The sequence below is a fragment of the Carlito syrichta genome, unplaced genomic scaffold (assembly GCF_000164805.1).
Source record: "Carlito syrichta isolate Samal-C Ts95f unplaced genomic scaffold, Tarsius_syrichta-2.0.1 Scaffold306751, whole genome shotgun sequence".
Taxonomy (NCBI): Eukaryota; Metazoa; Chordata; class Mammalia; order Primates; family Tarsiidae; genus Carlito; species Carlito syrichta.
In genome coordinates, this window is record NW_007250847.1 from 81,123 (window position 1) to 107,696 (window position 26,574).

The 26,574-nt window shown below is 40.8% G+C and overlaps 1 protein-coding gene across 1 annotated transcript in view; it reads right to left on the reverse strand.

The window, feature by feature from the left end:
* Positions 1-26,574, reverse strand: part of LOC103265684 (hydrocephalus-inducing protein homolog) — a gene marked incomplete at its 3' end in the record, with an annotated part of 243,165 nt that overhangs the window by 80,261 nt on the left and 136,330 nt on the right. The window contains exons 29-38 of the mRNA XM_021715156.1: positions 25,657-26,277; positions 23,482-23,703; positions 19,782-19,990; positions 19,396-19,578; positions 18,221-18,340; positions 15,401-15,560; positions 15,126-15,298; positions 6,969-7,167; positions 3,447-3,546; positions 1,664-1,763 (exon numbers count right to left, since the gene is read on the reverse strand). Coding sequence (XP_021570831.1) covers positions 1,664-1,763; positions 3,447-3,546; positions 6,969-7,167; positions 15,126-15,298; positions 15,401-15,560; positions 18,221-18,340; positions 19,396-19,578; positions 19,782-19,990; positions 23,482-23,703; positions 25,657-26,277 — 2,087 coding nt within the window. The remainder of the gene's footprint in view (positions 1-1,663; positions 1,764-3,446; positions 3,547-6,968; positions 7,168-15,125; positions 15,299-15,400; positions 15,561-18,220; positions 18,341-19,395; positions 19,579-19,781; positions 19,991-23,481; positions 23,704-25,656; positions 26,278-26,574) is intronic.

Consider the following 26,574-nt stretch of genomic DNA (forward strand, 5'->3'; position numbering starts at 1 on the left):
TGATGCTTTAGGCAAAGATAGCCATACTCTATCCTGTGGTCAAGAGGTGCTCTTTCAGGTCTCTGTTCAACAGGGACACTTGATACCAAAAGAAAATCAACTAAATGAACTTTTCATTTTCATTTTCACTTTTACTTTCTTTCTCTCTCTCCATCCCTCCATCCTTCTCCCCTCTCTCCTCTACCCTCTTCCCTCTGTTGCCCCTCTCTTTCCCTCTCTTCCTCTCTTTTTCTCTGAGACTGAGGAAGTATACATAGAGGAAACAGTGATACTGAAACCAGAGGATGTAAAGAGAAAAAGCAGAAGACGGGAGCTGAAGTCATGCAACAGAGACATTAGGATGGGAAGTCTATGGCCTGACCTAGGTGGGGTAAGAACCACAGAAAGAAGCTGACTCATGAGCCTGACAGAGAGACTGGAGTAAGTACAAGGAAACTAAGTGGAGGTGGGACACCTAGGGTTGCTGTGGGGGGTCCATATGTCATCCCCATGTTCCAGGACACCTGCTCCCTCAGTTGCTTGTATGATGTGCTTCCTCATCACCCTGCACATCCTCTTTCAATGAGCCCCTGATCACCTGTTCCAACCTGATGGTGACTCTGTTCCATGCAACCTAAAAGAGCAGAGCTAATGCCCCTTCATAATCTAAAATGAAACTCACAAAAGGGCAAGATTCCATCTAGCCTAATTCCAAAGTGACAGTGGCTATTTTCTGGGTTTGTCTGACTTTCATTTATATTTATTTATTTCAGCATACAGTTTCACTGCTTATAACTAATGAGAGCATTGAGGTGGAGACCTCTCTAATTACAGCATTCTTTTTTTTAAGGGGTGGGGGTCTCACTATGCTGCTCAAGCTGAACTCAAACTCCTGGGTTCACGTGAGCCTCTCTCCTCAGCCTCCTGAGTAGCTGGGATTATAGGCATAAATTATCATGAATACACTGAATTTCTTCCAAGTCTGCAGAGGGGAAGTCCCTTTGCCAACCATGAAACTTTCTGGGGGCAGGATGAATTTTCATAGAAATGAACGGGCCTGAAGGCTGGCATGTTTGAAGGGATATGTGGCCTTGCTGAGGGACCCTGAACCCCATGCCCCCCTTTCCTCTCTGAGGAACCTCCTTGATTTTGTGCTTCATTTTTAGTCCTAAGAGATGAGCATAAGCTAGAGTTGTAATCTACAAAGCCACTATTTGGGTTCCATAGTATAGTGGCTCTTAAAATTAAAGAAAAAAAAAGGAAAACCTTTTATCTACGTGTAATCTCCTGCAGAAGGCCACCTTGTAAAACAGTTAAGCCAGGACAGCTTGGGGCCAGGTCCCCCATCTCCAGTCTCCTTCTACCCTCAGGACCTCCTCTCACTCCCAGCATCTGTCCCTCCAAGCCTTTTCCCCTAGTCTCTTCCTCCACCCCAGACCTGACTTCTGGTTCCAAGTACATCCAGGCCCTCAAAGGCCCTTGTTAAGCTGCAGAGTTGACAGCAGTGTGAAAGTCCCTGCTCTCTTAGCAGCAGGAATTCCATTCATCTGAAGTCAAGGGAGGTAAAAAGCAGAAATGGTTCTTATGACTTCCTTGATTGATTAAACAACAAATTTCCCACATAGCACACTCTTCTCCCCAAGAGTAAATGTGATGGCCACATACCTGATGGGATTCGAGTTACCTGAACATAATCTCGTATTTTCCACGGTTCTTCAGTTGTAGGGGCTGCTTCACCTCTTCCATGACCTTCACAATCCCAAAGTCGAGGCCTCCTTCAGCTCCTGCAGAGGACAGGTGCCAGAGGTGGGGGTGAATGGGTATGGGAATCAGGGGAAGTTCTCACAGAAAATCCATGGTGACAATTTCAGAGAATTTGCTTTCTGAAAACACTGTAGCTAGAAATGACTCTTATAATTGAGTTTTGGCAAACAATCAACAGATGCTGCTCTTGGTCCCCGCTCAACGGGGTGGTTCCCTCTGGATTCCACCCTAGGATTACTGTCCTTTCATGCCTGCCATTAGTTAGAACTTAAAAACATTTTATATAAAGCTTATAATTTACAGTTGGGACAGTACACACATTTGCATTGTTTACTTAGCATTACATCAGAAGCATTGCCCCAAATACTTAAAAACTCTTCATAACTGTGATCTTAGTAGTTGTATAATATTCCATGATATGGCTGTTCCATAATTTACAATATTGTTACTATAATAGTATTATTTCACTATTGATAGACATTTGGATTATTTTCAACTTTTCATTATTATAAACAATGCTGCAATAAAAGATCTTTGTATGTGAGACTAATGACACCTAAGTGAATATGTGGCTCAAACATTCTATGAGTCTTGCTGAGAAGGAGACCAATCAGGAAAGGGAGGAAAATGGAAAGTTGCATGTTGAAGGGAGAGACATAACATGTATTAGGGCAGTGTGGTGGATAGAACAAGTGTCCCTCTACCCTTGCCATCTAATCTCCAGAACATGTGAATTTGCTACCTTACATGGCAAAGGGGAATTCTTGTGGCAGATGGAATTAATTAATTGACCTTAAAATATAGAGATTAATTTGGGTTATCTCAGTGGGTCCAATATAATCATGAGGGTCCTTAAGTGCAGAAGAGAAGGCCGAAATGGGAGAACCCAAGAGGTAGCAGCATTGAGAAGGACCTGGCCTGGCCTTGCTGCTTTTGAAGATGAAGGAAGGGGACCATGACTGAGGAATGTGGGCACCTTGAGTTTAGCTTAGTGAGACTCATTTTGGATTTGTGTACTACAGAACTGTTAAGTAATAAATTTGTGTTGTTCAAGCCAGAAAGTTTGTGGCAATTTTTAATGGCAGTGATAAAAAAAATACAGCAGGAAGACAATTGTTTACTGTCAAACAATTACTCAGAAAAGAGCTCTGCAAATTTCATATTTATTTATTTATTTAATTATTTTTTTTGAGTTAGAGTCTCACTAGGTCGCCCAGACTGGAGTGCAGTGGCCGCTCCCGGCCACCGCAGCCTAGACCTGCTGGGCTCCGGTGATCCTTCTGCCTCAGCCTTCCAAGTAGCTGAAACTACAGGCGTGCGCTACCACACCCGCCTAGTTTTTTTGATTTATTTTGGAGATGAGGTCTCACCAAGTTGCCCAGGTGGGTCTTGAACCCGCGGGCTCAGGCAATCCACTCATCTCAACCTCCCAAAGGCGCGGGATTACAGGCTGAGCCACTGAGCCCGGCTAAATTTCATATTTATGACCACTCCCTTGCTATCTCCAGTTGGAGAAATTATGATTTGTAGTAATGCTGCTAACACCACTCTGGGGCTCATATTACTACACCGAAATTGCGCCCCGCCCCCTGCCCTCCCAATCACCACAATACTAGCAATACACTAGCCTTTCTCTTCCTAGAAATATACTGTACAAAAAGACACAACTTCTAACCACTCTTTTCCTGACGGGCCCAACAGACCTTTAGGGAAGGTGATGTCCAAGGCAATGTCATATGACTCTGCGAAGATCATGATATTTTCAATCTGAACAACACCAAGAAGATTTTCTGCATCTAAAACCTGGCAGGGTAAGAGAAATTCTTCAGTACAAGCAAGATCTGTGAGGTTCTTGGAGCCTGGGACATGTAACATGCAGTGGGAATCATGGAGGGGATATGGTAGGGAATGTTTTTGAAATGTATCTAGCTGTAGGTCTGTAATCCTCACCCAGCATTTGATGGGAATAGTGCTCTTCTTAACATCCTCTGGGGAATGCTGGTGTAGACAATACAGGAAGAGAAACTGCGTTTTTCATGTGTCCTTTTATTAGGCTTAATTTATTTGCATGATAGTCACTACATTACTGAAGTCTAGGCTGTAAGTAGACATTCCAGGAAAGTGTTTTCTTTTTTAAACCTTTAAATCAAATAAACTTGAAAAGCGTTGTTCTGACATTTGAAATGAAAAACCTTTATACTCTCATTCTTGCCCTATTCATTTTTTATTTGAATTGTTCTGTTCGTTGTTCGTGGGTCAGCCAACGGAAAAAGTATGAAGTAAGTGTTTAATGTTTGGAAATGTCAAGTGTTTTACGTATGTGGATATTATTAGGACCCTGGACTCCTGTTGTCCGCTGACCCTTCTGCTGTCATTCCTGTCAGTTGTTCCCTCATCACTGTCCTGAGGCACCTCTGAATTGCTGCAGCTGCCAGCCTGACCCAACTGTTGACTCTTGGAACTAATTAGGGGGCGATAAAGGGTGCATTTATGAAGGGAAAGAGCTGGTGTGCTCTCCTGTATCTGCGTGGAGCCCTTCTGTCTTTCTGAGGCCTCTAGCTGAAAATCCAAGTCACTGTCTCTCCATTGCATACGATTTGGGTGTCAAGGGGGAAATTTGTGACTGTCATCAAACTCATGTTTTGATTCAGAATTTCTGTCTTTTCCTTCATTAGACTTTTGCCAATGTTTTACTTGAGTTTTCCCTTCTTTCTCTGGCTGCTTGCCTTCTGACAGAGATGACAAGAAGGGAGTTTACACAGCATCTTTCTTCTGATAGATATTAAGTACCCAGAACACATTATTTCCTTTGCTTCCCCACTGAGGGGAAGGAAGAAAGATTAAAATTTGTAATTGAAGAAAATAGGAGGGACGATTTAAGAGGTATGCAAATAAAATAAAACAAGTTCACTGGAATGCATTCCAAAGGGAGCAGAAAGGAAAGTATCTCCTCCTGTAGTTATTGAAGGAATATAGTCTGAGGAAGAGAAGCTGCAGTTCACATTGGGGGGCTTGAGGGGGAGCTACTCTGCTTCGTGCAGAGACCTAATCAGGCTGCTGTTTGGCTGAAACACACAGAGATGGTGACAGCAGTTGTTAAAATACAGAAATGTCTCCATACTAGCTGGCAAACAGCTGTCATGATGATCTCTCCAAGTGTCCTTTTGCTGCCTACCTCCTGTGCCACCCCCCACCATGGGAACTTCTGGACTCTCCATGATCCAGCAACTAAAGAATAAAGCTGGCACAGCTGGGGGAATCTAGGTCCCTACAGCAACCATGAGCCTACGTCTCTTGTGCAGAGACTGGTGCTAAAGCATTGACCATCACCTGTGGGCTTCTACACATTTGTGGATTGAACGAGTCTATCAATATCTGTTTTCAGTTATCTTAAGGGCTCTCATAGGTAAGAGATAAAAGAGATTGGATCTATTGACTGGCCCCCAAAGTAGAAACAGGATTCACGCATGTAAGCTATAAGAAAGAATTTGAACTCAACCTAAGGAAGAATTTACAGGCCTATTTAAAGGGAGATTAGGCTGCTTGGAGTGGAAGTAAGTTTTCTGTCCCTGAAGGTATTCAGAGAGAAGCTTGAGATGATCTCTTGAATGTTGTAGAATCAATTAAAGTATTAGAAGTCAATGACATTTATTCATTCATTCATCAGATTCTGCTGAGTGCCTATACATCCAGGCCTGTGCTAGGCACTGGGAATATGATGGCTAATGGGTTAAATGATAGATCCCAAAAAGGTATGTCCACTTCTTAACTTCCAGACCTTATTTGGAAAAAGTGTATTTGTAGATGTAATTAAGTCGAAGATCTCAAGATGAGATCACCCTAGATTATCTGGATGGGCCTTCATTTAAATGATAAGCATATAAGAGACAGAAGGGAGAGGATGCAGACAGGAGAAGGCATTGTGATGACAAAGGCAGAGATGGGAGTGATGCAGCCACAAGTCAAGGGACATTAGCAGCAGACACAAGAAGCTGGAAGTGCCAAGAAGAATTCTCCCCTAGAGCCTTCAGAGGGAGCATGGCCCTGCCAACACCTTGATTTTGGATTTCTGGCCTCTAGAACTGTGAGAGAGTAATGTCTGTTGTTTTAAGGCACCCAGTTTGTGGTAATTTGTTACAGCAGCCACAGGAAACTCATACAGAGGGTGAGTAAGATAGGTGAGATCCTGCCCTTATGCAGTTCATACAAGGAAGTAAAGAAAGGAACAGGATAATGTCAGAGAGTGGCAGTGCTCTGAAGGACAGAAGACACGTTGAGTGATTGCACATAGAAAGAATTCTTGCAATGGGATGATGAGGGGTTCCTAGTTGAAGCAGTGATGTTTAGGACACCCTAAAGCACGAGCCAACTTCCTACAGAACCTGGGGACACATTCCCAGTAGGTTGTAGCAAGGTCAGGCCTGAAATGGGAGAGAGCACAATAGCAGGTGGGAGCCAATGCGTGAGGGTGAGGGCAAAGTGAGTTGAGGATGGAGAGGCAGGCTGGGCCTCAGAAGCAGGTTTGGAACTGGGGCTTATTCTTACTGCAGGGGGAAGCCCGCAAAATGCTTTAGGAAAGGGAGTAGTTGATCTGGTTGACACCATAAAGATCTCTCTGGACACTTGTGGGGAATGTGACGAGGGAAACCAGTCAGGAAGACCCTGAGGAAGTCCAGGTGAGAGATGCTGCAGGTGGCCCAGACAAGAGTGGCCTTAGTGTTGACAAAGAAGAGGATGGGAAGGAGAAACGCTGGGAGGCAGATTTAGCAAAGTTTATCGGAGGACTGGGTTGGAAGGGAGGCTGTCAGGGAAAGGGGGATATTGCAGCTGATTCCCAGGTATCTATTGGGAGACACAGGGTGGAGGGTGACATTTACTGAGATAGGAAGCTGATAGGTGACTGGGTCTGAAGGTATAAAATTAGGAATCTAATGCTTGCCTAGGTATAGAAACACCATTCATTCATTCATCCATTTATTCACCCATTCATTCCACACTGATTGGGTTGCTCTGCTCCTGGCACTGGGAAATCAGGGAGCTTGCAGTTGTGTGCATAGCAAGATGTTGTGGACTGGGGATACTGAACAGGGATCAGATGGAAGCATGTAACAGGGAGACCTGGCTCTCTGTGTGTGTGTGTGTGTGTGTGTGTGTGTGTGTGTGTGTGTGTATGTCCAATGTGTGCACACTTTGATAACTGAGCCAGCAGATGTGTGAAGCCTCACCTCCAGCCGGAAAGCCTTCTTGATGTTGACGGGCTTGGAGGGCTGAAAATGCAGGTGCAGGCTATACGCAGCCCTCGGGGGTATGGTCCCCTGCATCATGGACACAGTAAAGTCATCGCCTAGGTGCTCTAGGCTGGTGATCCGCCAGGCCACGGGCAGGAGTGTGACATTGTGGAGAAGAACTATCTTGGATTCCTTTCTGCAGAGTCAAAGAAAAAGTTGAAATTTCTTTTCAAATTTTGTAGTTGCAAATTATTAAAAAAAAACAAACCAATTTCTCTTTTGTGTGTGGGTGTTGAAAAAAATGTCTTAACCCTTCTTTTCTATTTGTTTTATTTAGGTATCTTAGCTTACAGGGCTGAGCTAATTATAATTCTTAATTTTTTCATGTATAAATTAGCCCAAATTAAATGTGATAAATTTAAACTTACAGAAGAGCTGTAAGAATTCCTCTATACACTTTCTCCAGATTCACCAATTGTTTACATTTTGACTTCTTTGCTTTACATTCATATTCTGTCTCTCATACCGAATGGTATGTTTTTGGAATTGTTTGAAATTAAATTGGTGATAACTTTAAATATTTCAGTGCATATTCCTTAAGAACAAGAACACTTATTAAACCCAGGGATTTTAACACTACAGTAATACAACAGTGCCATCTAATCCACAGTTCATATTCAAATTTCATCATTGTTACAATAATTTTTATAGCTATTTTTTTCCCAGTCAAGGATTCAAACTGGGATCATGTATTGCATTTAATTGTCATGTCTCTGTTGTCCCCTTTAATTTGGAAAATTTCTTCTGTCTTTTATTTTTTGCCTTAGAATAGGTTGTTTTATTTTAGGAAATGCTTTTGAATGAACATTTAATAACACAAATGTAATGCAGAAATTCTCCAAGAACTCCTACGTTAAACTTTTAATCTAAAAGTAGATGTATTATTTGTTTATTTATTTTTACTTTAAAGATGGGATACAATTTGAAATTAGGTATACAAGTAGTCATCATATAGGTAACATTTGGACCTCCCCTTGGTCCCCACTTAGCCTGGTTTGAGACCAGGTACCCCTATTGATGTTATGTCTCCCCCCCCACCAGGCAGTTTCCAGCTACTGCTGATCCCTTTTTTATAGTATTACGGTAAATGTTCAGGGTCTGCTTATGAGTGAGAACATGCTTATGAGTGAGAACATGTTTCTGTGATCACTGAGTATTATAGACTCTAAATCCATCCAAGTTGCTGTGAAGTCCATAATTTTGCCCTTCTTTATGGCTGCGCAATATTCCATTGTGTATATATACCTCATTTTCTTATTCAGTCCAGTTTCAGTGGGCAGCACGGTTAGTTCCATGTGTTGCTGTTGTGAATAATGCTGCAATAAACATGTGTGTGCAGGTAACTTTTTTGTAGAGTGATTTAAATTCCTCTGGGTATATACCCAGGAGGAGGATTGCTGGGTTGTATGGAAGGTCAGTTTGTAGTTCTTTTAGGAATCGCCATACTGTTTTCGATAGAGTTGACATTCCCATCAACAGTGTAGAAGCATTCTCTTTTGTCTGTATCCTCACAAGCATCAGTTGTACAAGTAGATATATTAACTGAGAGAAATGAGTTTACATTTGGTAACATAAATAATATAAATTAATTCATTGAGGATTATATTTTTCTACCTTTCCTTGTGCTCCTTGATCTTGACATTTTAAAGGGTATAGGCCAGCTAATTTGTAGAATGCTTCTTAATTTGGATTTGTCTGATGCTTCTTCATGGTTAGATTTAGGATATTCAGTTTTGGCAGGAATACTGCAGAGTTGCTGGTGTGTCCTTCTCAATGCATCGTATCAGAAGTCCCATGATGTCAGTTTGTGCCAATATTAGTGATGTTAGTTTTGATGCTGTGGTTAAGATGATGCTCACCAGGTTTCTCCACTGTGCATTTACTATTTTTTCCTTTATAAACAACAAGTAATTTGTGGGGAGATACTCTGAGACTATGTAAACTATCCTACTCCAGGTCAAAATTTCACTCACTAGTTTTAGAATCAATTGATTATTATATAACTCCATCAAATTTTCCATATATATATATATATATATATATATATATATGTTGGTATTCTAATGTCAGGAAGAGCATCTCATTCTCTCTCATTCATTATGCATTTATCTATTTATTTCAGTACAATTCATGGATTCTTATTCAGTAAGTTACAATCCATTACTATAATCTGTTTATTTTGATATTCAAATTGTCCTAGATTTAGCAAGTGATAGTCCCTTCAAATTGGCTCCTATGTCCTTTTGTTGTGTTTCCATGATTCTTTAAGTACTTTTTTACTTTCTGGTGTGACAAAAGGTTTCCTGCTCATCTGATCCTTCCTGTGCTTTCCCTGCTCCAGGAGGGAAAAGAGCCTTTCACCACAGAGCCTTGTTTCTCTTCAATGGAGAATGATATTTAGAAAACAGGATCTGGATGTTAGTGGACTCATTGCTACTGGTATATCATTGTTTCAGGCCTGACAGAGCTTGGAAATATGTGTGTGCGTGTGTGTGTGTGTGCACACACATGCATGTATTTGTGTTTCTGTATCTACCTGTATATTAAAAATCATGACTTCATACTGATACCTCCAATTCCAATTTAATATCACAAGATACATTTTAATCTACCTGTATTTATAACTCCCTTCCTCAACAATCAGAAACTTGGCAATAACTTAATTATATTGTGGTCAGAAAACATACTTTGTAAGATTTCAATCAGTTGAAATTTAATGAGACATGTTTTAAGGTTCAGCACTCTATTGTGAATATTCATTTTACAGGTGTTGGGTGTAGTGTTATTTAAATTTTATTTATTTTTCAATTTAAATTTTTAATTGGATCAAAGTAGTTGACAGTGTTGTTTAGATCCTCTGATTTTTTTGGACTAATTGTTCTAATAGTCATTCAGAAAAGGGTATTAATATTTCCAATCATGATTATCTATTTGTCTCTTTAGTCTTATTGGTTTTTGTTTCATATAGTTTGAAGATCTATTATTAAGCACACTTACATATATTAAAGTTATGTCTTCATTATTAACTGATAAAATTCCTTATGTTATTAGGAAATGTGTTCCTTTTTATATTTGGTAATATTTGTCTTAAAATCTCTTTTGTCTTACATTTTCTTTTGTCCCATCTGCTTTCATTTTTCTTTTCCACCTTTCCTGTATTTCTTTGGTTTAATCAAACACATTTAATATTATCTTTTAATTCCCTTATTGGCGTTTTAGCTATATTGCTAGTGTAGCTTTTTTGGTTTGTGATACATTTCTCTTGATTCTGGGGATATGCTCCTGGAAAAAGAAGGCAAGTGACATGATGTTAAAGGATCTACTGGTAAATAGACTAATAATATTTTCTAGAAGAATATTCCCTATATTTGGAATCTTAGAAGGATGTTCTTGATTTAAAATTAGTTATGTAAATAAAGTTAGATTTCGGATTTATGTAACACAAACCTCTAGAAAATGTCACATAAGCTAAGTGACCATTTGGGAATTGAAATATACGTGCTTTATAATCAATACTCCCTGCTGAGGGAAGTGATCTGCAAACCTCATTTAGAGACAGGGCCAGAAAGTATATGACTGATGTGAAAAGAAGGGACCTGGGTAGTCATAAAAGATGTCCCAGACATCTTTCTTCTTCATCTATACTTTTTGATTTTTTTGTGTCCTTGGTATTGTTAGCAAAGCTTGATACTGGGTAAGATCTCTTATTTGTGTGGATCTGATTTAGTAATCTAGTCCTTTGTGTTAGCTCAATTGCTTTGCATTATTATTATTTTTTAAAATGTCATCAAGGTTTTATAGCTAAGTACTAATAACAATACAAATGTTCATCCACAAGTGTGAAAAACATATTTGAGTGTCATCAGAAAATGATGAAAAATGAATAATCTACATTAACATGGTTGCATGTAGAAAGCTAAATTAAAAAAATTAAAAAAAATTTTTAAACATATTTTTTATTTTAAAATTGTGGGGTACAGTTAAGGGTTAGGTATACAAATATGCATCGTTCAGGCATCCTTGTTGATAAGGGGTGTCCCCCAATCCCCAGATAGATATTGACTACAGTTAATCCCACCACCCTTGCCCTCCCTGTCCCCCCCATAGATTCCCACTACTGTCAATTCCTTTCTTACGGTATTATGATAGATGTTCAAGGTCCACTTATGAGTGAGAACATGTGATATTCAGATCTTTGTTACTTTGCATTATTTTTATTTTAGTGGTTGCTCAAGGGATTACAATATATATCCTTAATTTATCAGTCTACTTAGAATTAATATTGTACCATTTCATGTAAAATGTAATCCTTGCAATAGTATATTTTCTTTTATACCCCATCACACATTGTATGTGATGTTGTCAATATGCATATCATCTACATACATTATCAGTCTCACAATGCAACATCAATACTTTTGTGTTAGTCAGTAGTCTTTTAATTAAATCAAGAAAAGAAAAAAATGAAGTATTTTATATTTAGCCACATATTTAATATTTTCTTTTCTTTTTTTTTTTTTTTTGAGTTGGAGTCTCACTCAGTGGCCCAGACTGGAGTGCAGTGGCCGCTCCCAGCCACTGCAGCCTCAACCTGCTGGAGTCCAGCGATCCTTCCGCCTCAGCCTTCCAAGTCGCTGGAACTACAGGCGCGCGCTACCACACCCGGCTAATTTTTTAAAAATTTATTGTAGAGATGAGGTCTCACTTGCCCAGGCGGGTCTCGAACCCGCGGGCTCAGGCAATCCATTCACCTCGGCCTCCCAAAGGCGCGGGATTACAGGCTGAGCCACCGAGCCCGGTCATATTTAAAATTTTCAGTGCTTCCTTATTACTTCCTATAGGTCTACATTTCCACCTGATATCATTTTCCTTCAGCTTGAAGAATTTTATTTAGAATTTATTGTAATGCATGTGTGCTGGCAGTTTATTTTCTTAGTTTTGTAGACCTTGAAATGTATTTTTTTATTCATTTTTGAAGAATATTTTTGTTGACATACAATTTGGGGTTGATAATACAATTATCCTCAGTATATGCAGGAGACTGGTTCCAGGACCACTGAGTATACCCATATGCATGCATACTTAAGTCCTGCAGTTGGCTCTGAGGAACCCACATATATGAAAAGTTGACCCTTCATTTAAGTGGGTTTCACATCTCACAAATACTATGTTTTCAGTTCATGTTTTGTTGAAAAATCTATGTGTAAGCAATCTTGCACAGTTCAAGCCTGTGTTGGCAAGGGTCAGTTGCATTTTCTTTTACCACATTAAAAATGTCATTCTAAAAACAAAACAGAAATCAAAGAAAAAAAGTCATTCAATTGTCTTCCAGTTTCCATTGCTACTGATGAGAAGTCTGTCATGAATGTCATTTTCTCCTGACTGTTTTCAAGATTTTCTTTTCATCCCTGGTTTTTTAATTAGTTGTACTATATTACTGTACTTTCCCTTGATGTGGTTTTCTTTCTTTAATCTGTTGTATAAAATACATGGAGTTGATATTATTAACCTAGAATGACCTATAAAAACCTGAGCTTAGAGAGGTTAATTGATGGTCCCAAAGTCACAGATGTAGTGGCAAGACTTGAACTATAACTATATTTATCCAGCTTAGGGCTTGCTAACCTTCTTGGATCTGTAAGTTTATGCTCTTTCTTTATTTCTTTCTTTTAAGCCAAATTTGGGAGCATTTCATTCACTCTTCAAATATTTTTTCTGCCCCTTTCTTTCTCTTTTCTTTTTTGGACTCCAGTTACAAATATGCTAGACTGCATGATATTGTTCCACTGTTTACTGGGGTTCTGTTCATTTTTTTTTTTTTTGAGTTGGAGTCTCACTCTGTCACCCAGACTGTAGTGCAGTGGCCGCTCCCAGCCACCACAGCCTCTACCTGCTGGGCTCCGGCGATCCTTCCGTCTCAGCCTTCCAAGTAGCTGGAATTACAGGCATGCGCTACCACGCCTGGCTGATTTTTTGATGTATTGTAGAGATGAGGTCTCGCTGCCCAGGCGGGTCTCGAACCCACGGGCTCAGGCTATCCACTCACCTCAGCCTCCCAAAGGTGCGGGATTACAGGCTGAGCCACCAAGCCCGGCGGTTCTGCTCATTTTTACCAGTAGTTTTCTATTATTCAGATTGATCAATTTATAGTAAATCTATCTTCAAGTTTATTAAATCTTTCATCTGCTGCAGCCAATCAGCTGATTAGTTCATTCTTTAAAATTTTCACTTTAGATGTTGTATTTTTCCATTCTAAAATATTCACTTAGTGCTTTTTTATAGTTTCCATTTTTCTGATAAGAGTCTCAATCTATGTATTCATCTTGACCACATGTTTCCCTGTTAGGTTGTACATATTTATAATAGTTGATTTAATGTCTTAGTGCCTGCTAATTCCAAAATCTTGGTCATCCTTGGTCAGTTTCTATTGATCACTCAACATTAATATGCCTAAGATGGCTTGCTTTGCATTAGGTAATTAGTTGTTTACCTGCTTGTTTTCCCCACCAGACTTCAAACTCCTCAGTGGCTAGAATGGTCCCTCAACACTGTGTGACCCAGCAGGTGTGCAGTAAATATGCACAGAATATGGTTGAATCAAAGTCAAGTATCCCTGATCTTGAAAAATCGACTTTCTCTTTCCTCTCTCCCATCCTGAAGCAAATATCCTAACTTGTGCTATCTGCTTGACTTTCTCTCAAAACATTGCTTTCAGTTAGCAGCCAAATATTCATACTAAGTGTAAACTTCTAAGCATTAAAGGGCAACATACCTTTTAAAGAGAGACTTTGTAATTTGAAAAGCTAGAATCACTAACAGTGTTCATACAGCACACTGAACTGGACTAGTCTGGTGCCTGGAAGACAACTAACTCTTATCTACTGACTCAGGACTACCACTATTAAGACTGCCATTTGGTTTCTGAACATGATCTAATAATAACACTTTTATTTTATTTTATTTTTTATTTTGAGAAAGCAGGATTTATTAAGAGGACAGAAAAATTCCCACAGAGGGCCTGCTGGGCCTGGCAATTCTTCTACCTTAGGCTTCCAAGGAGCCGGAACCTCAGGTGCACACTACCATCCTTGGCTAAGTTTTGATGTATTGCAGAGATGAGGCCTCGCCAAGTTGCCCAGGCTGGTCTTGAATCTGTGGGCTCAGGCAATCCATTTGCCTCAATCTCCCAAATTGCTTGGATTATAGGCTGGGCCACCGAGTTCAGCAAATAACACTTTAAAAAATGGATAAACTGAGGTAGTCAGCTGCAATTTCCTGAAAATAATGTTACATTGGTAGAATGCATTTCACTGTCAAAAGTGAAATAGAGTTGATATTATTAATCTCAGGTGACCTATGAAGAAATTGAAGCTTAAAGAAATTCATTGATGTGCCCAGAGTAACAGATATAGTGGCAAGACTTTGGCTACAGATCAGATCATCTGCTTGACTACCAAAGTTGCTTCTAATAAGGACTTCTCCACGGAGGTCAGAAAAAGCACTTTTGGCTACTTCAATTATTACTTAGTTTACTCATCAATATTGATTAGGAAATGGGGCCTGATTGTGATGCAGAATACATATCATAACAACATTCTTTCCCAGAATGCAGAATACATATCATAACAACATTCTTTCCCAGAACCCCCCCCAAAGAAACATCTCTACTTAGAATAAGTGCGATCTGATGAATGAATATGGAAGTTCTAGTTTTGGTCTAATGTTCTTTGCTTGTACTCTAACTCCTACACCAAAAATTTTTAAACTTTTAGGGCAATGGACCACTTCAAGAACCTGAAGAAAGCCAGATTTTCTTCTGAAAAAAGAATGCAAACATACACAGACTTTAGTGGTTGATTTTAAGGGAGTCCTCGACCCTGTTGAAGTCCATCCACTGAACCCAGGTTAACAATCTGTTAACTAAATAGGTTTACTGACCATCCCAGTTTGCACAGGACCAAGGAGTATTCCAAGATAAAGAACTTACAGTGCTAAAACCAAGGAAATCCAGAGTAAATCAGGACGAGTTTATCACCCTAGAACTAAATGTACTTAAAATTCCATTCCAGTCCTGACATTATCTAGAACTCTGACCTGTGCAGCAAGAGCCGATCAAAATGTAATTGCCTGGGTTCCAGCTCTAATTCTGGGCGAACTCCCTGGCAGCTTAATTTGAAGATGGCTGGCTCTGGGTTTTCTTTGATGCAGCAGACAATGCTATCTTCAAAGACACCAACTGCAGTAGGGTAGGCCCATATGTTTAGCATCTGATGGAAGAGTCAAAAGAAAGTACATTTACACTAAAGATGTGAAAGCCTTAAATATCCCAGAAAGCCTTGCCCTGGTGGCTTGTTTTCATGTGACTGTACCTGCTTCTCATTGGGTTTCAGAATCATGTTGGCCGGCTCCAGGAAGTATGTGTTTGCTTTAACATCATTCTGAAAACAGAAGAACACTTCCACCATCATTGGGGAATTGTTTAAGATTGTCAGCATCTCCATGTTGCCTGGGAACAGGGATGACTTGTACCTAAGAATGAATAAGAATGCGGCTGTGGGTATGAGGACTGAATGTGAACATAGGTGGAAAAGGAGGTTATGAAGAGCAAGGTGGTTCAAAGGGACAGTGTGGCTGCACTGAGGCAGTGGCATGGTGACTAAGAACATGAGGTTTGTGGGTGTGCAGACTCGCATCTAGAATAAATGTTACACTGCAACTTGAGCCCCCTAAGCCTTAGTCTTCTAATCTCTAAGATGAGATGATAATACCTCCTAGGATTGCTGCCTATTAAATGAGATCATGTATCAAAGCTCTTATGACAGCTGTAGAGAGCAAATGCCCAATGAACAGTAACTATTATTATTGCCAAGAATTCTAACCGAGAAATATGCATATCTATCCTTCCATGTGCTTGTATCCCCAGGAGATATGATCATTTGAATAACTTGTTATTTCACATCTGACTTTGAGATGACCTCATCCACTTCCTCCCACACCCTCATAGAATGTTAAATATTACCCCAAATGGGTTCATTTGGCCTTGTTCACTGTTCTGAGGGGTTTTTGTTCCTTGGTACCTTAGGGAGAGCTCCACAGAGTTGAGCACTGTGGGAATTGGAAGATGCCCAGTTAATGGTAACTGAACAGAAAAGGAACCATAGGAGAAGGCACAAGGAATAAAGATGTACATTGTCAGAGATCACAGAATAGGCCAGGAAAGCAGAAAACAGTCTAAAACACTTTTTGTACGGGCATGATGGAAAATAGAAGGGAAGAGAACAACAGAGACTAAATCAGAGTCAGAAAGACAGAGTCAGAAAGAATTCTGCATGAATAACTATCAAAGGGGAGGGTGGCCCTTACATCTAGCTGACAATCACTGCCATCCAGCAGTAAAAGTTTCATGTGTATTGCCTAGTTCAGTCCCCACAAATCTTTAAGGTAGGTGCTGTTAGTTTCCCATTTTACAGATGAGGACACTGAAGCCTAGCAAGGTTTACAAGAATACAAGAATAATATCTAGTTGCACCAGGCCTTGTTTTGGGTCAACAAAGTTGCTGTTCTCCTAGATCGGTGTCATCTGACCCCACATTCTGGTTAATTCCAACATTGCCCCAGACATGTATCTCTCTGAATAACTATCCCTTCCCTGACTCACCCTCAGCCTGCTCAGTACATCATGTCCATCAACCTGATTCCCACCCCTTCTCCCTCCTTAGCCCCTCCACTGGGCCTTGAAGAACCTCTCCATCATTAACCTCCTCACTTCCCAGTCTAACACCTCAGGGAATAAAGTGGAGGTAAGGAGGGAGTAGAGGACAAAGGTGGCCCATAATCTCTACTAAGGAAGCACAGAAATAGACTCTCTCTAGTTAGCACAATCATTGCTGTCTGGAGACAAGCTGGAGACATTGGTCTTATTTCCTGCTTATATGACAGGAAATTTGTATATAACTGAAAAAAACTAGTTAGTATCAGTAAAAATTTATAATCATCAATCTCATGTGGGCCCCTAATTCTGCCTGAGAGATAATCTCAATCTGTTTGTCTAATATACTCCTTCTCTTATTTTCCACAGAAACTGTTTTTCATACTTTCCTCAACATTTTTTAACTTCTTTCACTTCCTTCACTCTCAGGGGATCACCTCACATCATTTGTCATAGGAAAAACAGACATAGTTGCATAGGAAACTCCTTCCCATTCCAACTAAATCTGTAAACCTTCCTTCACTGGACGCCATCTCATCTTTATCCGCTAGTAGTATGCACTGACAGTCCCTCTTCCTGGCAAAGGACAGCATCCTCACATCCTGTTGTGCTATTTCATTGATGGCCTTGACTTTCTCCTGAAACTCCAAACTCTTCCTTCTACTTCCCCTTGGCATACAAACACTGTAAGAACAACAGTGTAGAACAGCTTTCCCTGGACTCCATGTCTCTCCCATCTCCCCTCACAGTGAGGCTTCTCCAAAGAGTTATCTTCACATCCTGTCTCCATTCTTTCACTTCCCTTAGACTACTCAACTCACTTTTCTTGGGCAGAGGACTCTTGCTAAGGCCCCCTTATGTTTTTGAACCCTGTGGATCTCTAAACCCTCTTCTTTCTGCCCTGCCTACAGCATTCAATGTAGTGACCGTGCCCTCTTTTCATGGCTCCATGACACCACCTTTTCTGGTTTCCCCAAGGGCTCTGGTCCTTTTTCTCGTCTTTGTTGGCTCCTCCTCTTGTGTGTGGTGGAGTTCTTTGAGACTCCATCCTTGATGCTTCTCTTCCTAGTATAAAGTCCTCTCTCAGGAAAGGTCATTCTTGCCTATGGCTTTGTTGTCTTAAAGACAGACCTCTTCTTTGAGAATCAAAACCATATAACCTATTCCCTGCTTTATGTGGCTATTAGAGATATCTTCCAAGAATCTCAAACTAAACATATCCCAAAGTAAACTTCTGATCTTACTCTTCTGAAAGCTAGTCCTCTTTCAGATTTTCCATTTGGGAAAATGGCACCTTGATTTATCTGGTTGCTTAGCAGAAGCTTGGGACACAAAAACTCAGTTCTCCTGATTTGTGGTTTGGGGCTAATTGAGCAAACATTATTAAAAGTTACATCTATATACATAAGAGCCCTACTTGTACTATTCATGAGCCCAACCCAGGAGTCTAAAGTCTGCTTTGAAATAATGAAACACTTACTTATCTCTTGATTTTCCACAAAGCAGTGGCCCGAAGTAAAACCTCTCCATGCTTATAATATACTTCTTAAAGATGACCTCATCTGCTGTCATGTCCATCTTCCACTGAGGGAATACCATTCTGAACATAGGGGAGGAAGAGGTGCAGAGGGGCTATCTGAACAGAAATTCAATGCTTCCATGTGATGCTTACATGAACCCAATACCCTCTGTTCAGCAGGGGGTCCAGATGTTTGAAGACAGAGGGGCTTAATTTGAGAACTTCTGTTGAGCCATTATCCCAGCCCACCCCCACCTCCAGAGAGGATAGTATGGTTTGAACTTGAGAAAAAAGATTCCCAGTAGTGTCTTCCACAATGAAGGCTGGTCATAGAGCTGAGTTGGATGTTCTATCTTAGTGCGCCCAGCTAGAAAAATTCCTGAGAATCCCTATGGAAAACTAGTTCTGATAGGCATTAGTTAGCTTCTGAATTCCTTGGTCCAATGTGGCCCTTCAGTTGAGAATCATAAAAAAACCCCTCTGGGTAGACAAGCCATAAAGGCTCCCTTCTCCAGGGGGAGTCACCTGCTAGCTTGCTCAGTCAGGGAACTTCATGTAGTGCACAAGTTGCACAGTGGTGTTCAATAGCTCAGAGAAAAATTATTATAGGATAAAAACGGTTTATATTTGTTTAATAGTTAAATAAGCAAACTAACTTGCCAAAGGAAGACGTTTTCCCCTACCATTTTATTTATCCTTTCTATTATCATCCTCTTTATCTCCATCTAGAAACACCTCGTGATATCATGTCATCCCTGTGGCTCTTAGTCAATGTCCAACAAGAGGTTCTGGGATGCTACCCAGTTCCACATTATTATTATTTTTTTAATCAATATTTTTTATTATGGTTTTGTGGGGTATAGTTAAGGGTTAGGTGTACAATTATGTTTCATTCAGGCACCCTGTTGATAAGAGGTGTTTCCCCATCCCCAGACAGATATTTGCTACTGTTAATCCCACCCCCCCATAGTTTCCCAGTACCATCAGTCATTTTCTTATAGTATTACATTGGATGTTCAAGGTCCATTATATGAGTGAGAACGCCACATTATTATGAAGAGCCGCCTTGCTTAAAGTGCCATGGGGAAATTAAAATGTACCTGTCAATGTTGCCTTTTAAAATGAAATTCACTTACTTTGGGTCTTGGCAAATATATGGGTAAGTGCAGACACCTCGACAATAAAGCTGGTACTGGCGGCGAGTTCCAAGGATCTCAAAGTTAAAAGTTTGATCAAAGTTCCCGAGATCAGAAGAAGAGAAATGCACACGCAATGTTACCTCACCATTGGCTGGCACGATCCACCGGAAGTGATTCAGTCTGCAAATAACCATGCAGATTTTTAAAGTGGGAAAAGCCAGGAGAGCTGCCTGGGAGAAGTCCTGTCCTGCTGGACTTGGGCATGGTGGCCCATGGGGCCCCACATGGGGAAGGACAACCTCATTCCCATCTGGTGCTATGATAGCTGCACCCTCCATTTGGGGCTTTAGCATTCCCCCACCCTGGGTTGCTGGGAAACCCACCTGATAAATTTCTCCTGAGAGTGCTGCCCACTGAAGTTATTCTGGTCTATGTCTGACAGGGGGGCAACGGTTCCAGTAGTTACCCCAGAAAGGACCTTCCTGGTAAAGGGCACACGACGCTTGTCCTTCTGGTTGTCGCGAACTTGTTCTGCTTTTTCTTTCATTTTCTGTCTGCTCCCCTTAGATGAAGTGGTCTGCTCCTCTTGGGCCTTAATTAAATGAGCACAAAGTCTTAAATATTCACCTTATATACATGCAAACAGAAGACAGAAATGCCTACAACACGCCTGCAGTCTGGGCTGATGGTGCTTGTATGGTCAGGATGCCTAGAGCAGAGTAGGGTTCAGCCTCATGTGGTAGTGACAAGACCAGCGTTTTCCTTGGCACCCTGTTCCCTGAGAAGAAGGCCAAAATCCCAGAGAAAGCTTGAAGCTGGCGGGGAGCCAAAGTGTTAGTTCCTGGCTGGGCCTACCATAGCCAGTGGGGCTTCCAGCTTTTTTGGTGTTGCTAGGTCAATTATCCCATTCACTTGTCTTCTACTTTCCAATATTTTGCTGGCATATTCTATTCATCATCACCTCTTTCCCCTTCTCTTTGTTCTTAGGATTTATATCTTAAAAAAATTCTTACTGTTTGGGTGAGAGTAGAGATAAACACATGCATTTAATCTGCCATGTTGAATAAGAAGTTCCCATTTTTCTCATAGTGTTTTCATGTTTCCTGATCACATTTTTCCTTTTTTATGGTCTTTTAATGTATCACTTTCACCTTTTTTTAATAGAGAAGATGCAATAACTAGTTTCAACAATTGTTACCATTTAGGCAAGTCTATCTATTGCTTTTTCTTTGAGTCATTTGAAGGTAAGTTGCAGACATGATGACTCCTTGCCTCTAAATACTTGCATCTCCTCAGAGCAAGGACATTCTCTTGTACTACCACAGTACTATTATCACACCTAAGTAAATGAACAATAATAACTCCATAATATTATTCTAGTACACAGTTCATATTAAAATTTTCCCATTTCTTCAGGCATGTGTTTTATAGCCCTTCCCCCCCCCCCCCAGGTTTGTATCTAATCAAGGTTCCTATGTTGCATTTTGTTGTTATGTTTCTTTGGTATCTTTTAATCTAGACCCTCCTATCCATTGATTTTTTGGAGAGGCTAGATCTGTGTCCTTATAGAATATCCCATAGTCTGAATTTTTCTGACCATTCTCACAGTGTCATTTAACTTACTCCTTTATTCTCTGTATTTCCTGCAAACTGAAAACAAAGCTTAAAAGTTTGATTAGATTCATAGATGATGCCAGGGACTTCATACTCCATCACAACAGGGAACAAGTAACACAAGGTTGATTCATGATGGCAAGTTTAAAGCATGTTCATGTGGTGAGGGTGATGCTGCCAGTGACTGTGGGCTGGTGTCCAGGCTAGTGTCAGTATCTTGTTCCCAGACAGCTTTTCACCTAAGATTTTTGCATCCACTGACGATCCTTAGTCAATTGTTTCACTGGGGCTAACAAAATAGTGATTTTCTAATTCTACCCTTCTTTCTATAATTGCAAGCAGCCATTCTTCTAGAATAAACAGCTTTCATTTGTCAACTAGGGAAGAATTAAAGTTCCTCCTAAAATGATAGCTTAAAGAATGTTTAATTCTTTCTTCTTCATGGCCAGTTTTCAGAATAAGGGTTGGTACAATTGTTAGCTCTGATGATAGTAGTGATTTTTTTCCTCTTTATCTTTTTAATTTGAAATTTCACTATGGACTCTGCTCTGGTGAGGCATGCTCAACAAAGCTGTTGACCTCAAATGTTGATTTCCTACCAACTTGTAAATTAAAGTTTGGGATAGTCTCTGTCATCTAATTATACTGTAGGAAGAGACTACAGGTGATTTTATTTGCTCTCTTTGGGCCTTTATTCCAGTTCCCTACCCCTGGAGAAAATAATATGATTTGAACTGTAGTGTGTATGGTTTATAGAAGGTTGTATGAAGAACTTCAAATTGTGGGCTACCATTCTTCTTTGGGAATAAAAAGCCCCTCTCCGAGGGGAGTCCCCCAAAAATCTGGGATTATTTTTTGGTGGATGGGCTCCTTGTAGTACAGGCTTTCCCTGCTAGGTAAGTATTTTAGGAAAGCATCAGCATCAGTGTATCAGCTAGCATTGTTGTGAGAGGCTGTGATCGGCTTTAGTGAAGTTTTTTCAACTGTTTTCCCATTTCATAATGGTGATTTACGAGCATACCTCTCATACCGTGCTGAGGGTTTAGCAGTTTTTGACCCAAAACAGCATGACCCCCATGCCCCACCCTCCCTACTTTCACCCAATTTCATCCTGAGCAATTTTTTTTTGTTTCCTTGGATGAAAAAAGTCCTCAGAGGGAAATGTTTTGCCAATGTGGAACAGGTGAAACAAAAAAACAGCAGAAACATGAAAAGGCATCAAAATCGACAAGTTCAAAAGCTGTTTTGAGCAGTGGAAAAAGTGTCTAAATAGGTGAATTTCATCAAACGGAGAACACTTTGAAGGTGATTGAAGTTGAAACATGCAAGAATAAATACACAATTTTTTATAAATAAATTCCAGTTTTTGGGGATGCCCCCTTGTATAATTTTTAATTTCTGCACATTATTGGTCAATATTTCCCTTTGTGGTTATTCTATAAATTGTATATACAGAGGGTGTCAAAAATGTATACACATATTAAGAAAGGAAAAGACTATTTTTTTTTTTTTGAGTTGGAGTCTCACTCTGTCACCCAGACTGCAGTGCAGTGGCCGCTCCAGCTTCGACCTGCTGGGCTCTGGCGATCCTTCCGCCTCAGCCTTCCGAGTAGCTGGAACTACAGGCGCGTGCTACCACGCCCGGCTAATTTTTGATTTATTGTAGAGATGAGGTCTCGCCAAGTTGCCCAGGCAGGTCTGAAACACACGGGCTCAGGCAAACCACTCACCTCAGCCTTCCAAAGGCGCGGGATTACAGGCTGAGCCACCAAGCCCGGCTGGAAAAGACTATTAAAATTATAATATTCAATAAGATGAATACAAGTCACATTTGACTTCTGCAATTACAAAAGGTGCTCAAACTAGTTAACATCAGCATCCAGACACTTCTGATTATGAATGTCTCTTAAAATATGTATACATTTTTTTGGCATCCCTGGCATTTTTTTCTATCACTAAGTGATTTTATTTTGATTATTTATATTTTAATCCAACTGGAATTAATTTAACTGTATTGTGTCAGGTGAGGAGATAAACGGTGACCTTGTCCAAAATATCCAATCTTCCCATCCCAATTTCTTTGAATAAGGTATCCTTTTCCAGTGGTGTATGTTCCCCTAACTTGCATCTGTTGGTTCTTGTATTCTTAAACACTGTGAATCACCTTAGCTTCAAAATATATTTTAATACCTTTGTAAAAGAGCTGGTTTTGCTTATTTTTCTGCAAGTGAGCTTTAGAATCCTTTGACAAGATCCCTAAACCCTCCCATGGGGATTGGAAAGGTCAGAAGAAGAGAATCAATCATTGTTAGTTTTCTCTTGGGAAGTAGAACAATCTTAGGATCTCCAACAAGTTGAGGGAAACACACCTCAGTCTAGACTCAATTTGTGGCCACGTGAAGGGTGATCTTCTCTCCCTGCCCTCTGAAGTCCTGCCAAGGGTAGGAGAGCAAGCTGCTCATGCTTTACCTTTGTAGTGCTTGTGGAGGTCAGCAAGTCTGACTCTGGGTCCACTTCTTTTTTCTCATCCAGCAGGGAGAGCTCATCAGATGATGGGGCCACAAATACAAAATGCTTTAGGATGTCTGTTGTGACCAAAGGCAGCCGCTTCACAGGGTAGGAGATAATTGAGAACAAGGCAGGAGGTGGGATGGGTGGTCCGGAGGAACCCAGACCCAAGATATCTAGGATCTAAAGGAAAGGGCCATTGTTAATTTTCTGTGCACAGTCCTATGCCTCTCTTATCATAGACTTTGTCACATCTTATTGTTTGTCTGTCTTTGCAACTGGACTGTAGACTCCATTAGGATAGAACCAGGTGGATATAGCACATAGCCTAGCACATAGTAGGCACTCAATAAATCTGTTTAAATTGAAGAGACCAGCTCTTAAGGTTCTGATGCCAATAATATAGAGTTCCATCTATTTTTAGATTTCATATCAATTTTTCTTTTGCTTCAAGTGTTTCCTTCCTTCCAAAGGTGAAAGAAAGTTAGGATGAGAACAAGTCAAATACAGCAAAGAAAAAATAAAGCAAAGGTTCTGGAAATGGGGTAGAGATTGGGAATGGAGAAGTCAGAAGAAACTTGAGAGGGAGAAAACGTATTCCTACAGCATTCTCGCATTTTGAGATGATATATCATGAATGAGAAATCTCTAGAACAAACGGGTTGAAAATTTGGTAGCAACATCCTTCCCAGCATTGTAAAGACCCTCAGAATATGCATGCTGTCCCTAGATTAGTAGCTGTTATCACAGTAATAAATGTCATAGCCCACCTGAGTGTCCATTCTATGGACACGAGGCTTGGTAGGTCTAGCAAGTAACTGACTACCTTCATGTTATCCTGTGTTTCTCATCCTGTGGGTCAGGGAGCTAAGAGCATTTCCTGTACTATATAGCCAAGTTACTTCCCAGGATTTAGAATGTCTGTGAGAAGATGCATAAGTAATTTGTACCAATTATGAAATTACCAGAACCAGGGCGTTCTTCAAGCAGCAGCCTTCCCTATGACTTGGAAGGTAGAGAGTATACAACAAAGCAAGAAGATGTTCTTGTCATAGCTCTTTTTCATAAAACATTTCTTTTTTTCCCACTGGTGATTTTTTAAAAATTTGACATTTAGAGAGTACATGTGCAAGTTTGTTACATGGGTCTATTATGTGATAGTGAGTTTGGGCTTCAATTGAGCCCATTACCCAAATAGTGAACATTGTACCCAACAGGCAGTAAAACTGTGAGATGAGTAGAACTGGTGTTGTGTGTCCTCCAATGTCCTCCCCTCCTTGGTGCCACGTAGAACCACTGTGGCAAGACTCTTATTGTGAGGCTGCATTATACTGAAACCTGCCCTCTTGGGGGATTACTCTCATCCTCTCATCAACCCTGACCTGTTGGGTATCCCTTCTAGGCTCTGTTCTCTACTTTTTAAGGTTGTGCCTAGTTTCTGATAAACTAAACCAGAGGGTAGCTAATGGTGGAGCCCAGACCAAATCTGACCTGCTATTTGATTTTGTAAATAAATTTGCATTGGAACACAGCCATGCACATTTGGTCACATGTTGCTGGTAGTTGCTTTCACTCTCTGAAGGCAGAGTTGAGTTGTTGTGACAGAGACCACATGATCTGCAGTCTAGATACTTACTTTCTGATCCTTTATGGAAGAAGTTTGTCCCTAGACAAAAGACTATAATAAGCCTCTCTTCCAAACGGCGACCAAAGATAGCTTTTGGGTGTGCGATACTTTTGTTTATAGGAACAAAAAGCTAACTAATAGGATAATCACTGTCACTGTGCCAGGCTTGTGGGAATGTGATTTTGGCATGGATGGGTCTCTTGCTTCACCCCAAAGCATACCTGCTTTGCTACCCCATTAGCATCAGCATTGCCAAAATTAAAAATCAACTGTATGGGTGACTTTCTATAAAGTGAGATAAAATAATTGAGATCTGTGGAACTTTCTATGGATTTTCTTTTGCCAAGTAGAAAAAGGTCCCTTAGTCATAACTATCTTAATATCAAGGGGGATATAAGGATGAATAGAATTAAGGGGATTTGGATTTTAGCTAGAAACACCACTGATGATTATTAGCACAGCACTTGCCGCCTGATTTGTTACTTTTCTACCTGGAAGGGAGTCTGTACCTGGTCCCATTTGGGAAGTTTGTCATTCTCCAGAGCCTGCTTCCAGCTGGAGCCTTCAAAGTCTGGTGTCTGGATGTTGAGGAAAGGCACACCAAGGTCCTTCTTCCCTTCACGATCTTCCTCTCCTTCCCCCTCCGCGTCGCTGCGCTCTTCCATGGCCCGCAGCTTCTCCAGACGCTCCCTCTCGGCCTTCTCCCTCTCCAAGCGCTCCTTCTCCGCTCGCTCCTTTTCCAAGCGCTCCCTCTCACGGTCCTTGCGGCCCCTGCGCCCACCCGAGGGAACCTGACGCTGGTCTTCTGGCTCGTGGGGCACCTCCTCCATCCCTGCGTGAGGCAGCTGAACTCCTTGCTTCCGGTCCCAGTACATGAGGATGCTCTGGACATCCTTCAGACTCAACTCGTAGGCCTTAAATGTCTGAGCCAGTTGCTTGTCAGTGTCTTTCTGGAGGTCCCCTTCACTGTCTTCTTGGTCCAGGGCCAGCGGAAACACAAGCATGTTGCCATCGGCCGTGTTCTTTTTTTTCTTGTTCGGTTCCTCCTTCTCAGACGCTATTTGCTCCCTGACAGATATTTTCCTTTCGCTTGTCTCTGTCTTGATTTCTAGTTTGGTGAAAGGAAGAACCTAGAAGGCACAACACAGAAAACATGCTTAAAACGGTTTTTTAAGGTGGAGCAAATTGTATAAGGAACAGCCGAGGGACTGTTTCATAAGAAGGCCTCCTGGAATCCAGGCACCTCTTTTGCACACTAAGGTAGTGCTTGAGAATCATTTGGGAGCTTTTATCTAAATATACATTCCATGGTCCTTCCCTGTTATAGATCTGGCTAGGTCCTGGCATTGCACATTTTGAAAAAGGTGCAGAGTGGTTTTAATATGCATTCCTGGTTGACAGCTGCTATTCTAAAGAACCAAGGGGAA